This window comes from Heterodontus francisci, chromosome 3, assembly GCF_036365525.1.
Source record: "Heterodontus francisci isolate sHetFra1 chromosome 3, sHetFra1.hap1, whole genome shotgun sequence".
NCBI lineage: Eukaryota > Metazoa > Chordata > Chondrichthyes > Heterodontiformes > Heterodontidae > Heterodontus > Heterodontus francisci.
Window position 1 is genome coordinate 190,150,028 of NC_090373.1, and position 16,592 is coordinate 190,166,619.

Here is a 16,592-nt window from a genome sequence, read left to right on the forward strand (position 1 = left end):
ACTGTGTGTCATTATTGGAGACTCTCCATAATCTAACACTGTTCGTCATTATTGGAGACTCTCCATAGTCTAATACTGTGTGTCATTATTCAAGACTCGCCATAGTCTAATACTGTGTGTCATTATTGAAGACTCGCCATAGTCTAATACTGTGTGTCATTATTGGAGACTCCCATAATCTAACACTGTGCGTCATTATTGGAGACTCTCCATAGTCTAATACTGTGTGTCATTATTCAAGACTCGCCATAGTCTAATACTGTGTGTCATTATTGAAGACTCGCCATAGTCTAATACTGTGTGTCATTATTGGAGACTCTCCATAGTCTAATACTGTGTGTCATTATTGGAGACCCTCCATAGTCTAATACTGTGTGTCATTATTCAAGACTCGCCATAGTCTAATACTGTGTGTCATTATTGAAGACTTGCCATAATCTAACACTGTGCGTCATTATTGGAGACTCTCCATAATCTAACACTGTGCGTCATTATTGGAGACTCTCCATAGTCTAATACTGAGCGTCATTATTGGAGACTCGCCATAATCTAACACTGTGCGTCATTATTGGAGACTTTCCATAATCTAACACTGTGCGTCATTATTGGAGACTTGCCAGAGTCTAATACTGTGTGTCATTATTGGAGACTCTCCATAGTCTAATACTGTGTGTTATTATTGGAGACTCTCCATAGTCTAATACTGTGCGTCATTATTGGAGACTCTCCATAGTCTAATACTGTGTGTCATTATTGGAGACTCTCCATAGTCTAATACTGTGTGTCATTATTGGAGACTCTCCATAGTCTAATACTGTGTGTCATTCTTGGAGACTCTCCATAGTCTAATACTGTGTGTCATTCTTGGAGACTCTCCATAGTCTAACACTGTGTGTCATTATTGGAGACTCTCCATCGTCTAATACTGTGTGTCATTATTGGAGACTCGCCATAGTCTAATACTGTGCGTCATTATTGGAGACTCTCCATAGTCTAATACTGTGCGTCATTCCAGGAGACTCTCCATAGTCTAATACTGTGTGTCATTATTGGAGACTCTCCATAGTCTAAAACTGTGCGTCATTATTGGAGACTCTCCATTGTCGAATACAGCGCGTCATTATTGGAGACTCTCCATAGTCTAATACTGTGCGTCATTATTGGAGACTCTCCATAGTCTAATACTGTGTGTCATTATTGGAGACTCTCCATAGTCTAATACTGTGTGTCATATATTGGAGACTCTCCATAGTCTAACACTGTGTGTTATTATTGGAGACTCTCCATAGTCTAAAACTGCGTGTCATTATTGGAGACTCTCCAATGTCTAATACTGTGTGCCATTATTGGAGACTCTCCATAGTCTAACACTGTGCGTCATTATTGGAGACTCTCCATAGTCGAATACTGCATGCCATTATTGGAGACTCTCCAAAGTCTAATACTGTGTGCCATTATTGGAGACTCTCCATAGTCTAACACTGTGCGTCATTATTGGAGACTCTCCATAGTCGAATACTGCATGCCATTATTGGAGACTCTCCATAGTCGAATACTGTGCGTCATTAATGGAGACTCTCCATAGTCTAATACTGTGCGCCATTATTGGAGACTCTCCACAGTCAAACACTGTGCGTCATTATTGGAGACTCTCCATAGTCGAATACTGTGTGTCATTATTGGAGACTCTCCATCGTCTAATACTGTGTGTCATTATTGGAGACTCTCCATCGTCTAATACTGTGTGTCATTAATGGAGACTCTCCATAGTCTAATACTGTGTGTCATTAATGGAGACTCTCCATAGTCTAATACTGTGTGTCATTAATGGAGACTCTCCATAGTCTAATACTGTGCGCCATTATTGGAGACTCTCCATAGTCTAACACTGTGCGTCATTATTGGAGACTCTCCATAGTCTAATACTGTGTGTCATTCTTGGAGACTCTCCATAGTCTAACACTGTGTGTTATTATTGGAGACTCTCCATAGTCTAATACTGTGTGTCATTATTGGAGACTCTCCATAGTCTAATACTGTGTGTCATTATTGGAGACTCTCCATAGTCTAATACTGTGTGTCATTTTTGGAGACTCTCCATAGTCTAATACTGTGTGTCATTATTGGAGACTCTCCATAGTCTAATACTGTGTGTCATTATTGGAGACTCTCCATAGTCTAATACTGTGTGTCATTATTGGAGACTCTCCATAGTCTAATACTGTGTGTCATTATTGGAGACTCTCCATAGTCTAAAACTGTGTGCCATTATTGGAGACTCGCCATAGTCTAACACTCTGTGTCATTATTGAAGACTCTCCATAGTCGAATACTGCATGCCATTATTGGAGACTCTCCATAGTCTAATACTGCGTGCCATTATTGGAGACTCTCCATAGTCTAATATTGAGCGTCATTATTGGAGACTCTCCATAGTCTAATACTGTGTGTCATTAATGGAGACTCTCCATAGTCTAATACTGTGCGCCATTATTGGAGACTCTCCATAGTCTAACACTGTGCGTCATTTTTGGAGACTCTTCATAGTCTAATACTGTGCGTCATTATTGGAGACTCTCCATAGTCTAACACTGTGCGTCATTTTTGGAGACTCTCCATAGTCTAATACTGTGCGTCATTATTGGAGACTCTCCATAGTCTAACACTGTGCGTCATTTTTGGAGACTCCCCATAGTCTAATACTGTGTGTCATGATTGGAGACTCTCCATAGTCTAACACTGTGTGTCATTATTGGAGACTCTCCATAGTCTAATACTGTGTGTCATTATTGGAGACTCTCCATAGTCTAACACTGTGTGTCATTATTGGAGACTCTCCATAGTCTAATACTGTGTGTCATTATTGGAGACTCTCCATAGTCTAAAACTGTGTGTCATTATTGGAGACTCTCCATAGTCTAACACTGTGCGTCATTATTGGAGACTCTCCATATTCGAATACTGCATGCCATTATTGGAGACTCTCCATAGTCTAATACTGTGTGTCATTATTGGAGACTCTCCATAGTCGAATACTGCGTGCCATTATTGGAGACTCTCCATAGTCGAATACTGTGTGTCATTATTGGAGACTCGCCAGAGTCTAATACTGTGTGTCATTATTGGAGACTCTCCATAGTCTAATACTGCGTGCCATTATTGGAGACTCTCCATAGTCTAATACTGAGCGTCATTATTGGAGACTCTCCATCGTCTAATACTGTGTGTCATCAAGGGAGACTCTCCATAGTCTAATACTGTGCGTCATTATTGGAGACTCTCCATAGTCGAATACTGTGTGTCATTATTGGAGACTCTCCATAGTCAAATACTGTGTGCCATTATTGGAGACTCTCCATAGTCTAACACTGTGCGTCATTATTGGAGACTCTCCATAGTCGAATACTGTGTGTCATTATTGGAGACTCTCCATAGTCTAATACTGTGTGTCATTATTGGAGACTCTCCATAGTCTAAAACTGTGTGCCATTATTGGAGACTCGCCATAGTCTAACACTGTGTGTCATTATTGAAGACTCTCCATAGTCGAATACTGCGTGCCATTATTGGAGACTCTCCATAGTCTCATACTGCGTGCCATTATTGGAGACTCTCCATAGTCTAATATTGAGCGTCATTATTGGAGACTCTCCATAGTCTAATACTGTGTGTCATTAATGGAGACTCTCCATAGTCTAATACTGAGCGTCATTATTGGAGACTCTCCATCGTCTAATACTGTGTGTCATCAAGGGAGACTCTCCATAGTCTAATACTGTGCGTCATTATTGGAGACTCTCCATAGTCGAATACTGTGTGTCATTATTGGAGACTCTCCATAGTCTAATACTGTGTGCCATTATTGGAGACTCTCCATAGTCTAACACTGTGCGTCATTATTGGAGACTCTCCATAGTCTAATACTGTGTGCCATTATTGGAGACTCTCCATAGTCTAACACTGTGTGTCATTAATGGAGACTCTCCATAGTCGAATACTGTGTGTCATTATTGGAGACTCTCCATCGTCTAATACTGTGTGTCATTATTGGAGACTCTCCATCGTCTAATACTGTGTGTCATTAATGGAGACTCTCCATCGTCTAATACTGTGTGCCATTATTGGAGACTCTCCATAGTCTAATACTGTGTGTCATTATTGGAGACTCTCCATAGTCTAATACTGTGTGTCATTCTTGGAGAATCTCCATCGTCTAACACTGTGTGTTATTATTGGAGACTCTCCATAGTCTAATACTGTGTGTCATTATTGGAGACTCTCCATAGTCTAATACTGTGTGTCATTATTGGAGACTCTCCATAGTCTAATACTGTGTGTCATTATTGGAGACTCTCCATAGTCTAATACTGTGTGCCATTATTGGAGACTCTCCATAGTCTAATACTGTGTGCCATTATTGGAGACTCGCCATAGTCTAACACTGTGTGTCATTATTGAAGACTCTCCATAGTCGAATACTGCATGCCATTATTGGAGACTCTCCATAGTCTAATACTGCGTGCCATTATTGGAGACTCTCCATAGTCTAATATTGAGCGTCATTATTGGAGACTCTCCATAGTCTAATACTGTGTGTCATTAATGGAGACTCTCCCCTCTCCATAGTCTAACACTGTGCGTCATTATTGGAGACTCTCCCCTCTCCATAGTCGAATACTGTGTGTCATTATTGGAGACTCTCCATCGTCTAATACTGTGTGTCATTAATGGAGACTCTCCATAGTCTAATACGGTGCGTCATTATTGGAGACTTTCCATAGTCTAATACTGTGTATCATTATTGGAGACTCTCCATAGTCTAACACTGTGCGTCATTATTGGAGACTCTCCATAGTCTAATACTGTGTGCCATTATTGGAGACTCTCCATAGTCTAATACTGTGCGTCATTATTGGAGACTCTCCATAGTCGAATACTGTGTGTCATTTTTGGAGACTCGCCATAGTCTAATACTGTGCGTCATTATTGGAGACTCTCCATAGTCGAATACTGTGTGTCATTATTGGAGACTCTCCATCGTCTAATACTGTGTGTCATTAATGGAGACTCTCCATAGTCTAATACTGTGCGTCATTATTGGAGACTCTCCATAGTCTAATACTGTGCGTCATTATTGGAGACTCTCCATAGTCTAATACTGTGCGTCATTATTGGAGACTCTCCATAGTCTAATACTGTGTGCCATTATTGGAGACTCTCCATAGTCTAATACTGTGCGTCATTATTGGAGACTCTCCATAGTCTAATACTGTGTGCCATTATTGGAGACTCTCCATAGTCTAATACTGTGTGTCATTATTGGAGACTCTCCATAGTCGAATACTGCATGCCATTATTGGAGACTCTCCATAGTCTAATACTGTGTGTCATTATTGGAGACTTGCCAGAGTCTAATACTGTGTGTCATTATTGGAGACTCTCCATAGTCTAATATTGAGCGTCATTATTGGAGACTCTCCATAGTCTAATACTGCGTGCCATTATTGGAGACTCTCCATAGTCTAATATTGAGCGTCATTATTGGAGACTCTCCATAGTCTAATACTGTGTGTCATTAATGGAGACTCTCCCCTCTCCATAGTCTAACACTGTGCGTCATTATTGGAGACTCTCCCCTCTCCATAGTCGAATACTGTGTGTCATTATTGGAGACTCTCCATCGTCTAATACTGTGTGTCATTAATGGAGACTCTCCATAGTCTAATACTGTGCGTCATTATTGGAGACTTTCCATAGTCTAATACTGTGTATCATTATTGGAGACTCTCCATAGTCTAACACTGTGCGTCATTATTGGAGACTCTCCATAGTCTAATACTGTGTGCCATTATTGGAGACTCTCCATAGTCTAATACTGTGCGTCATTATTGGAGACTCTCCATAGTCGAATACTGTGTGTCATTTTTGGAGACTCGCCATAGTCTAATACTGTGCGTCATTATTGGAGACTCTCCATAGTCGAATACTGTGCGTCATTATTGGAGACTCTCCATCGTCTAATACTGTGTGTCATTAATGGAGACTCTCCATAGTCTAATACTGTGCGTCATTATTGGAGACTCTCCATAGTCTAACACTGTGCGTCATTATTGGAGACTCTCCATAGTCTAATACTGTGTGTTATTATTGGAGACTCTCCATAGTCTAATACTGTGTGCCATTATTGGAGACTCTCCATAGTCTAATACTGTGCGTCATTATTGGAGACTCTCCATAGTCGAATACTGCATGCCATTATTGGAGACTCTCCATAGTCTAATACTGTGTGTCATTATTGGAGACTTGCCAGAGTCTAATACTGTGTGTCATTATTGGAGACTCTCCATAGTCTAATACTGTGCGTCATTATTGGAGACTCTCCATAGTCTAATACTGTGTGTCATTATTGGAGACTCTCCATCGTCTAATACTGTGTGTCATTAATGGAGACTCTCCATAGTCTAATACTGTGCGTCATTATTGGAGACTCTCCATAGTCTAACACTGTGCGTCATTATTGGAGACTCTCCATAGTCTAATACTGTGTGTTATTATTGGAGACTCTCCATAGTCTAATACTGTGTGCCATTATTGGAGACTCTCCATAGTCTAATACTGTGCGTCATTATTGGAGACTCTCCATAGTCGAATACTGCATGCCATTATTGGAGACTCTCCATAGTCTAATACTGTGTGTCATTATTGGAGACTTGCCAGAGTCTAATACTGTGTGTCATTATTGGAGACTCTCCATAGTCTAATACTGTGCGTCATTATTGGAGACTCTCCATAGTCTAATACTGTGTGTCATTATTGGAGACTCTCCATAGTCTAATACTGTGTGTCATTATTGGAGACTTGCCAGAGTCTAATACTGTGTGTCATTATTGGAGACTCTCCATAGTCTAATACTGTGCGTCATTATTGGAGACTCTCCATAGTCTAATACTGTGTGTCATTATTGGAGACTCTCCATAGTCTAATACTGTGTGTCATTATTGGAGACTCTCCATAGTCTAATACTGTGTGTCATTCTTGGAGACTCTCCATAGTCTAATACTGTGTGTCATTCTTGGAGACTCTCCATAGTCTAACACTGTGTGTCATTATTGGAGACTCTCCATCGTCTAACACTGTGTGTCATTATTGGAGACTCTCCATCGTCTAATACTGTGCGTCATTCTTGGAGACTCTCCATAGTCTAATACTGTGTGTTATTATTGGAGACTCTCCATAGTCTAATACTGTGTGTCATTATTGGAGACTCTCCATAGTCTAATACTGTGCGTCATTATTGGAGACTCTCCATAGTCTAATACTGTGTGTTATTATTGGAGACTCTCCATAGTCTAATACTAAGCGTCATTATTGGAGACTCTCCATAGTCGAATACTGCATGCCATTATTGGAGACTCTCCATAGTCTAATACTGTGTGTCATTATTGGAGACTTGCCAGAGTCTAATACTGTGTGTCATTATTGGAGACTCTCCATAGTCTAATACTGTGCGTCATTATTGGAGACTCTCCATAGTCTAATACTGTGTGTCATTATTGGAGACTCTCCATCGTCTAATACTGTGTGTCATTAATGGAGACTCTCCATAGTCTAATACTGTGCGTCATTATTGGAGACTCTCCATAGTCTAACACTGTGCGTCATTATTGGAGACTCTCCATAGTCTAATACTGTGTGTTATTATTGGAGACTCTCCATAGTCTAATACTGTGTGCCATTATTGGAGACTCTCCATAGTCTAATACTGTGCGTCATTATTGGAGACTCTCCATAGTCGAATACTGCATGCCATTATTGGAGACTCTCCATAGTCTAATACTGTGTGTCATTATTGGAGACTTGCCAGAGTCTAATACTGTGTGTCATTATTGGAGACTCTCCATAGTCTAATACTGTGCGTCATTATTGGAGACTCTCCATAGTCTAATACTGTGTGTCATTATTGGAGACTCTCCATAGTCTAATACTGTGTGTCATTATTGGAGACTTGCCAGAGTCTAATACTGTGTGTCATTATTGGAGACTCTCCATAGTCTAATACTGTGCGTCATTATTGGAGACTCTCCATAGTCTAATACTGTGTGTCATTATTGGAGACTCTCCATAGTCTAATACTGTGTGTCATTATTGGAGACTCTCCATAGTCTAATACTGTGTGTCATTCTTGGAGACTCTCCATAGTCTAATACTGTGTGTCATTCTTGGAGACTCTCCATAGTCTAACACTGTGTGTCATTATTGGAGACTCTCCATCGTCTAACACTGTGTGTCATTATTGGAGACTCTCCATCGTCTAATACTGTGTGTCATTATTGGAGACTCTCCATAGTCTAATACTGTGCGTCATTCTTGGAGACTCTCCATAGTCTAATACTGTGTGTTATTATTGGAGACTCTCCATAGTCTAATACTGTGTGTCATTATTGGAGACTCTCCATAGTCTAATACTGTGCGTCATTATTGGAGACTCTCCATAGTCTAATACTGTGTGTTATTATTGGAGACTCTCCATAGTCTAATACTAAGCGTCATTATTGGAGACTCTCCATAGTCTAACACTGTGCGTCATTATTGGATACTCTCCATAGTCTAATACTGTGTGTTATTATTGGAGACTCCCCATAGTCTAATACTGTGTGTCATTATTGGAGACTCTCCATAGTCTAACACTGTGCGTCATTATTGGAGACTCTCCATAGTCGAATACTGCATGCCATTATTGGAGACTCTCCAAAGTCTAATACTGTGTGCCATTATTGGAGACTCTCCATAGTCTAACACTGTGCGTCATTATTGGAGACTCTCCATAGTCTCATACTGCATGCCATTATTGGTGACTCGCCATAGTCTAATACTGTGCGCCATTATTGGAGACTCTCCATAGTCTAACACTGTGCGTCATTATTGGAGACTCTCCATAGTCGAATACTGTGTGTCATTATTGGAGACTCTCCATCGTCTAATACTGTGTGTCATTAATGGAGACTCTCCATAGTCTAATACTGTGCGTCATTATTGGAGACTTTCCATAGTCTAATACTGTGTGCCATTATTGGAGACTCTCCATAGTCTGACACTGTGCGTCATTATTGGAGACTCTCCATAGTCGAATACTGCATGCCATTATTGGAGACTCTCCATAGTCTAATACTGTGTGTCATTATTGGAGACTCGCCAGAGTCTAATACTGTGTATCATTATTGGAGTCTCTCCATAGTCTAATACTGCGTGCCATTATTGGAGACTCTCCATAGTCTAATACTGTGCGTCATTATTGGAGACTCTCCATAGTCTAATACTGTGCGTCATTAATGGAGACTCTCCATAATCTAACACTGTGTGTCATTATTGGAGACTCTCCATCGTCTAATACTGTGTGTCATTAATGGAGACTCTCCATAGTCTAATACTGTGCGTCATTATTGGAGACTCTCCATAGTCTAATACTGTGTGTCATTATTGGAGACTCTCCATAGTCTAATACTGTGTGTTATTATAGGAGACTCTCCATAGTCTAATACTGTGTGTTATTATTGGAGACTCTCCATAGCCTAATACTGTGTGTCATTATTGGAGACTCTCCATCGTCTAATACTGTGTGCCATTATTGGAGACTCTCCATCGTCTAATACTGTGCGTCATTATTGGAGACTCTCCATAGTCTAATACTGTGCGTCACTATTGGAGACTCTCCATCGTCTAATACTGCGTGCTATTATTGGAGACTCTCCATTGTCTAATACTGTGCGTCATTATTGGAGACTCTCCATAGTCTAATACTGTGCGTCACTATTGGAGACTCTCCATCGTCTAATACTGTGCGTCACTATTGGAGACTCTCCATCGTCTAATACTGCGTGTTATTATTGGAGACTCTCCATTGTCTAATACTGTGCGTCATTATTGGAGACTCTCCATCGTCTAATACTGTGCGTCACTATTGGAGACTCTCCATCGTCTAACACTGTGTGTCATTATTGGAGACTCTCCATCGTCTAATACTGTGCGTCATTATTGGAGACTCTCCATCGTCTAATACTGTGCGTCACTATTGGAGACTCTCCATCGTCTAACACTGTGTGTCATTATTGGAGACTCTCCATCGTCTAACACTGTGTGTCATTATTGGAGACTCTCCATCGTCTAATACTGTGTGTCATTATTGGAGACTCTCCATAGTCTAATACTGTGCGTCATTATTGGAGACTCTCCATAGTCTAATACTCTGTGTCATTATTGGAGACTCTCCATCGTCTAATACTGTGTGTCATTATTGGAGACTCTCCATAGTCTAATACTGTGCGTCATTATTGGAGACTCTCCATAGTCTAATACTGTGTGTTATTATTGGAGACTCTCCATAGTCTAATACTAAGCGTCATTATTGGAGACTCTCCATAGTCTAACACTGTGCGTCATTATTGGAGACTCTCCATAGTCTAATACTGTGTGTTATTATTGGAGACTCTCCATAGTCTAATACTGTGTGTCATTATTGGAGACTCTCCATAGTCTAACACTGTGCGTCATTATTGGAGACTCTCCATAGTCGAATACTGCATGCCATTATTGGAGACTCTCCAAAGTCTAATACTGTGTGCCATTATTGGAGACTCTCCATAGTCTAACACTGTGCGTCATTATTGGAGACTCTCCATAGTCTCATACTGCATGCCATTATTGGTGACTCGCCATAGTCTAATACTGTGCGCCATTATTGGAGACTCTCCATAGTCTAACACTGTGCGTCATTATTGGAGACTCTCCATAGTCGAATACTGTGTGTCATTATTGGAGACTCTCCATCGTCTAATACTGTGTGTCATTAATGGAGACTCTCCATAGTCTAATACTGTGCGTCATTATTGGAGACTTTCCATCGTCTAATACTGTGTGCCATTATTGGAGACTCTCCATAGTCTGACACTGTGCGTCATTATTGGAGACTCTCCATAGTCGAATACTGCATGCCATTATTGGAGACTCTCCATAGTCTAATACTGTGTGTCATTATTGGAGACTCGCCAGAGTCTAATACTGTGTATCATTATTGGAGTCTCTCCATAGTCTAATACTGCGTGCCATTATTGGAGACTCTCCATAGTCTAATACTGTGCGTCATTATTGGAGACTCTCCATAGTCTAATACTGTGCGTCATTAATGGAGACTCTCCATAATCTAACACTGTGTGTCATTATTGGAGACTCTCCATCGTCTAATACTGTGTGTCATTAATGGAGACTCTCCATAGTCTAATACTGTGCGTCATTATTGGAGACTCTCCATAGTCTAATACTGTGTGTCATTATTGGAGACTCTCCATAGTCTAATACTGTGTGTTATTATAGGAGACTCTCCATAGTCTAATACTGTGTGTTATTATTGGAGACTCTCCATAGCCTAATACTGTGTGTCATTATTGGAGACTCTCCATCGTCTAATACTGTGTGCCATTATTGGAGACTCTCCATCGTCTAATACTGTGCGTCATTATTGGAGACTCTCCATAGTCTAATACTGTGCGTCACTATTGGAGACGCTCCATCGTCTAATACTGCGTGTTATTATTGGAGACTCTCCATTGTCTAATACTGTGCGTCATTATTGGAGACTCTCCATAGTCTAATACTGTGCGTCACTATTGGAGACTCTCCATCGTCTAATACTGTGCGTCACTATTGGAGACTCTCCATCGTCTAATACTGCGTGTTATTATTGGAGACTCTCCATTGTCTAATACTGTGCGTCATTATTGGAGACTCTCCATCGTCTAATACTGCGTGTTATTATTGGAGACTCTCCATAGTCTAATGCTGTGTGCCATTATTGGAGACTCTCCATCGTCTAATACTGCGTGCCATTATTGGAGACTCTCCATAGTCTAACACTGTGCGTCATTATTGGAGACTCTCCATAGTCTAATACTGTGCGTCATTATTGGAGACTCTCCATCGTCTAATACTGCGTGTTATTATTGGAGACTCTCCATTGTCTAATACTGAGCGTCGTTATTGGAGACTCTCCGTAGTCTAATACTGCGTGTCATTATTGGAGACGCTCCATAGTCTAATACTGTGTGTTATTATTGGAGACTCTCCATAGTCTAATACTGTGTGTCATTATTGGAGACTCTCCATAGTCTAATACTGCGTGTTATCATTGGAGACTCTCCATTGTCTAATACTGTGTGCCATTATTGGAGACTCTCCATCGTCTAATACTGTGTGTCATTATTGGAGACGCTCCATAGTCTAATACTGTGTGTTATTATTGGAGACTCTCCATAGTCTAATACTGTGTGTCATTATTGGAGACTCTCCATAGTCTAATACTGCGTGTTATTATTGCAGACTCTCCATAGTCTAATACTGCTTGTCATTATTGGAGACTCTCCATAGTCTAATACTGCGTGTTATTATTGGAGACTCTCCATAGTCTAATACTGAGCGTCATTATTGGAGACTCTCCATAGTCTAATACTGCGTGTCATTATTGGAGACTCTCCATAGTCTAATACTGAGCGTCATTATTGGAGACTCTCCATAGTCTAATACTGCGTGTCATTATTGGAGACTCTCCATAGTCTAATACTGTGTGTTATTATTGGAGACTCTCCATTGTCTAATACTGTGTGCCATTATTGGAGACTCTCCATCGTCTAATACTGTGTGTCATTATTGGAGACGCTCCATAGTCTAATACTGTGTGTTATTATTGGAGACTCTCCATAGTCTAATACTGTGTGTCATTATTGGAGACTCTCCATAGTCTAATACTGCGTGTTATTATTGGAGACTCTCCATAGTCTAATACTGCTTGTCATTATTGGAGACTCTCCATAGTCTAATACTGCGTGTTATTATTGGAGACTCTCCATAGTCTAATACTGAGCGTCATTATTGGAGACTCTCCATAGTCTAATACTGAGCGTCATTATTGGAGACTCTCCATAGTCTAATACTGTGTGTTATTATTGGAGACTCTCCATAGTCTAATACTGAGCGTCATTATTGGAGACTCTCCATTGTCTAATACTGCGTGTCATTATTGGAGACACTCCATAGTCTAATACTGTGTGTTATTATTGGAGACTCTCCATAGTCTAATGCTGTGCGTCATTATTGGAGACTCTCCATAGTCTAATACTGTGCGCCATTATTGGAGACTCTCGATAGTCTAATACTGTGTGTTATTATTGGAGACTCTCCATAGTCTAATACCGCGTGCCATCATTGGAGACTCTCCATAGTCTAATACTGTGTGTTATTATTGGAGACTCTCCATAGTCTAATACTGTGCGTCATTATTGGAGACTCTCCATAGTCTAATACTGTGTGTTATTATTGGAGACTCTCCATAGTCTAATACTGTGTGTCATTATTGGAGACTCTCCATAGTCTAACACTGTGCGTCATTATTGGAGACTCTCCATAGTCTAATACTGTGTGTTATTATTGGAGACTCTCCATAGTCTAATACTCCGTGCCATTTTTGGAGACTCTCCATAGTCTAACACTGTGCGTCATTATTGGAGACTCTCCATAGTCTAATACTGTGTGTTATTATTGGAGACTCTCCATAGTCTAATACTCCGTGCCATTATTGGAGACTCTCCATAGTCTAACACTGTGCGTCATTATTTGTGACTCTCCATAGTCTAATACTGTGTGTTATTATTGGAGACTCTCCATCGTCTAATACTGTGCGTCATTATTGGAGATTCTCCATAGTCTAACACTGTGCGTCATTATTGGAGACTCTCCATAGTCTAATACTGTGTGTTATTATTGTCATTGGCACCAGCTGGACCTCATCGTCACAAGGCGAGCCTCTGTAAACAGTGTCCAAATCACACGCAGCATCCACAGTGCGTACTGCGACACCAATCGCTCCCTGGTGTGCAGCAAAGTTAGACTCATACCAAAGAAGCTACATCACTCCAAGTCGAAGGGCCGCCTGCACATCAACACTCACAGAATTTCTCATCCACAGCTGTTTAACAAGTTTCTAAATTCACTTGAAAAAGCCCTTCAAAATACTCCTACAGGGGATGCAGAGTCCAAGTGGGCCCAATCAGAGACACCATCTATGACTCAGCAATGACCACCTATGGCAAACATGAGAAGCAGAATGCAGACTGGTTTCAATCTCACTTTGAAGATCTGGAACGTGCCATAGCCACTAAGCGCATTGCACTGCTGAACTACAAGAAAGCCCCCAATGAGTTAACATCCGTAGCACTTAAAGTAGCCAGAAGCGCTGCACAAGAACAGCCAGACGCTGTGCAAATGACTACTGGCAACACCTATTGCAGTCGTATTCAGCTGGCCTCCGACACCGGAAACATCAATTGATATTAAGAGAGCTTTTGGGCCAATCATCAAGAAGATCGCCCCCCTCAAGTCTAAATCAGGGGACACGATCACTGACCAACGCAAGCAAATGGACCGCTGGGTGGAGCACTACCTAGAACTGTAGTCCAGGGAAAATGTTGTCACTGAGACCACCCTCAATGCAGCCCAGTCTCTGCCAGTCATGGATGAGCTGGACGTACAGCCAACAAAATCGGAACTCAGTAATGCCATTGATTCTCTAGCCTTTGGAAAAGCCCCTGGGAAGGACGGCATTACCCCTGAAATAATCAAGAGTGCCAAGCCTGCTATACTCTCAGCACTCCATGAACTGCTTTGCCTGTGCTGGGATGAGGGAGCAGTACCACAGAACATGCGCGATGCCAATATCATCACCCTCTATAAGAACAAGGGTGACCGTGGCGACTGCAACAAATACCGTGGAATCTCCCTGCTCAGCATAGTGGGGAAAATCTTCGCTCAGGTCATTTTAAACAGGCTCCAGAAGCTGGCTGAGCGGGTCTACCCTGAGGCACAGTGTGGCTTCCGAGCAGAGAGATCCACCATTGACATGCTGTTCTCCCTTCGCCAGCTACAGGAGAAATGCCACAAACAACAGATTCCCCTCTACCTTGCTTTCCTAGATCTCACCAAAGCCCTTGACCTCGTCAGCAGACGTGGTCTCTTCAGACTACTAGAAAAGATTGGATGTCCACCAAAGCTACCAAGTATTATCACTTCATTCCATCACAATATGAAAGGCACAATTCAGCATAGCAGTACCTCATCAGACCCCTTTCCTATCCTGAGTGGCTGAAACAGGGCTGTGTTCTCGCACCTACACTGTTTGGGATCATCTTCTTGTTGCACTCACATGCGTTCAAGTCTTCAGAAGAAGGAATTTTCCTCCACACAAGATCAGTCTATAACTGTGTGTTATTAGTAGAGACTGTCCCCAGTCTCACTGTCTGTGAGTCAATACTTTGTCATTTGTGGAGATTGTTGCTGGTCTAATACTGTGCATCATTAATGGAAACTGCCCCCAGTCTAATAATGTACGATTAGCCGGGACTGCCCCAAGTCTAATACTGCGTGTCATTTGTGGAGACTGTCCCCAGTCTACTATGGCAAGTCATTACTCAAGATCCTCCCTCGTCCCATACTGTGTGTCTTTAATCGAATCATAGAATGGTTTCAGCACAGAAGGAGGTCCTTTGCCCAGCCGGGCCTGTGCTCTGCAAGAGCAGTTTAACTCGTCCCTCTCCACTGCCCTTTTCCCTGTAGTCGTGCAAACTTTTCCCCTTCAGATGCTTATCCAATGCTCTTTTAAAAGCTGCTGTTGAACCTGCCTCCACCACACTCTCAGGCAGTGCATTCGAGATCTGAACCAAGCATTACATATCAAAAGTTTTTCCTCATGTACCCTTTGATTCTTTTGCCATTCACCTTAAATCTATGTCTGCTGGTTCTCAATCTTTCTGCCAATAGAAACAGTTTCTCTCTATCTACTCTGTCTAGACCCCTGGACTATCCCCAGTCTAACACCGTACATCATTAGTGCCTGACAAGACATGTATAAGAAAAAAATAAAGCAGCATAATATTGTTATGTCTACCACTAAGAGTACATTTTAAAACAACTTTGTTAATTAACTGATTGTCTTACGCCTTCTCGTGGTTTACATCTCGCAGCCTTCTTCCGCTCAAATCCCGGCATGCCTCTCGGTTTGTCGTTTTTTCGATTTGCGCTCCAAGAGCACGAAGCATCGACCCGAAACCTGTGCAATGATATAACCCGGAAAATTTACAAACCACTTCCTGCCTGCATCATCTAAATTGTCAAAAATTCTTCATCTCTATTTATCCTATCCCTTTTTTTTGGAAGCAGGAAGACTGCATGGTCACGCAGGTTTTTTTCGGAGAAAGCCGAGGCAAAGAGATTCAGCTGAGGATATTTTAAAGGTATCTTGTTTAAGTTAACTGAGTAGAGACGTAGGCAACCATGAAGTGTTGTGTTTTGTATTATTACGCAAAATAATATGAGCGACTCCCATCATAAGCTGCTTAATAGTTTTTAACCAGGCCTCGTCTCACCAAGCATTTGCTCAGTCACATGTAAAAACATGAATACCCTGATCAGGTCACCAGGGGGTACTAATGCTGCACCTGCCAGTCACGTTAACGTACAGGCAGAAACAGAGCTGCAGCCACTCAGACTGCTCA

At 41.4% G+C, this 16,592-nt stretch overlaps 1 protein-coding gene across 1 annotated transcript in view; it reads right to left on the reverse strand.

Moving 5' to 3' along the window:
• sde2 (SDE2 telomere maintenance homolog (S. pombe)) overlaps window positions 1–16,592 on the reverse strand; it is a 70,145-nt gene that overhangs the window by 51,223 nt on the left and 2,330 nt on the right. The window contains exon 3 of the mRNA XM_068027927.1: window positions 16,036–16,147. Within this exon, the coding sequence (XP_067884028.1) occupies window positions 16,036–16,147 (112 nt within the window). The remainder of the gene's footprint in view (window positions 1–16,035; window positions 16,148–16,592) is intronic.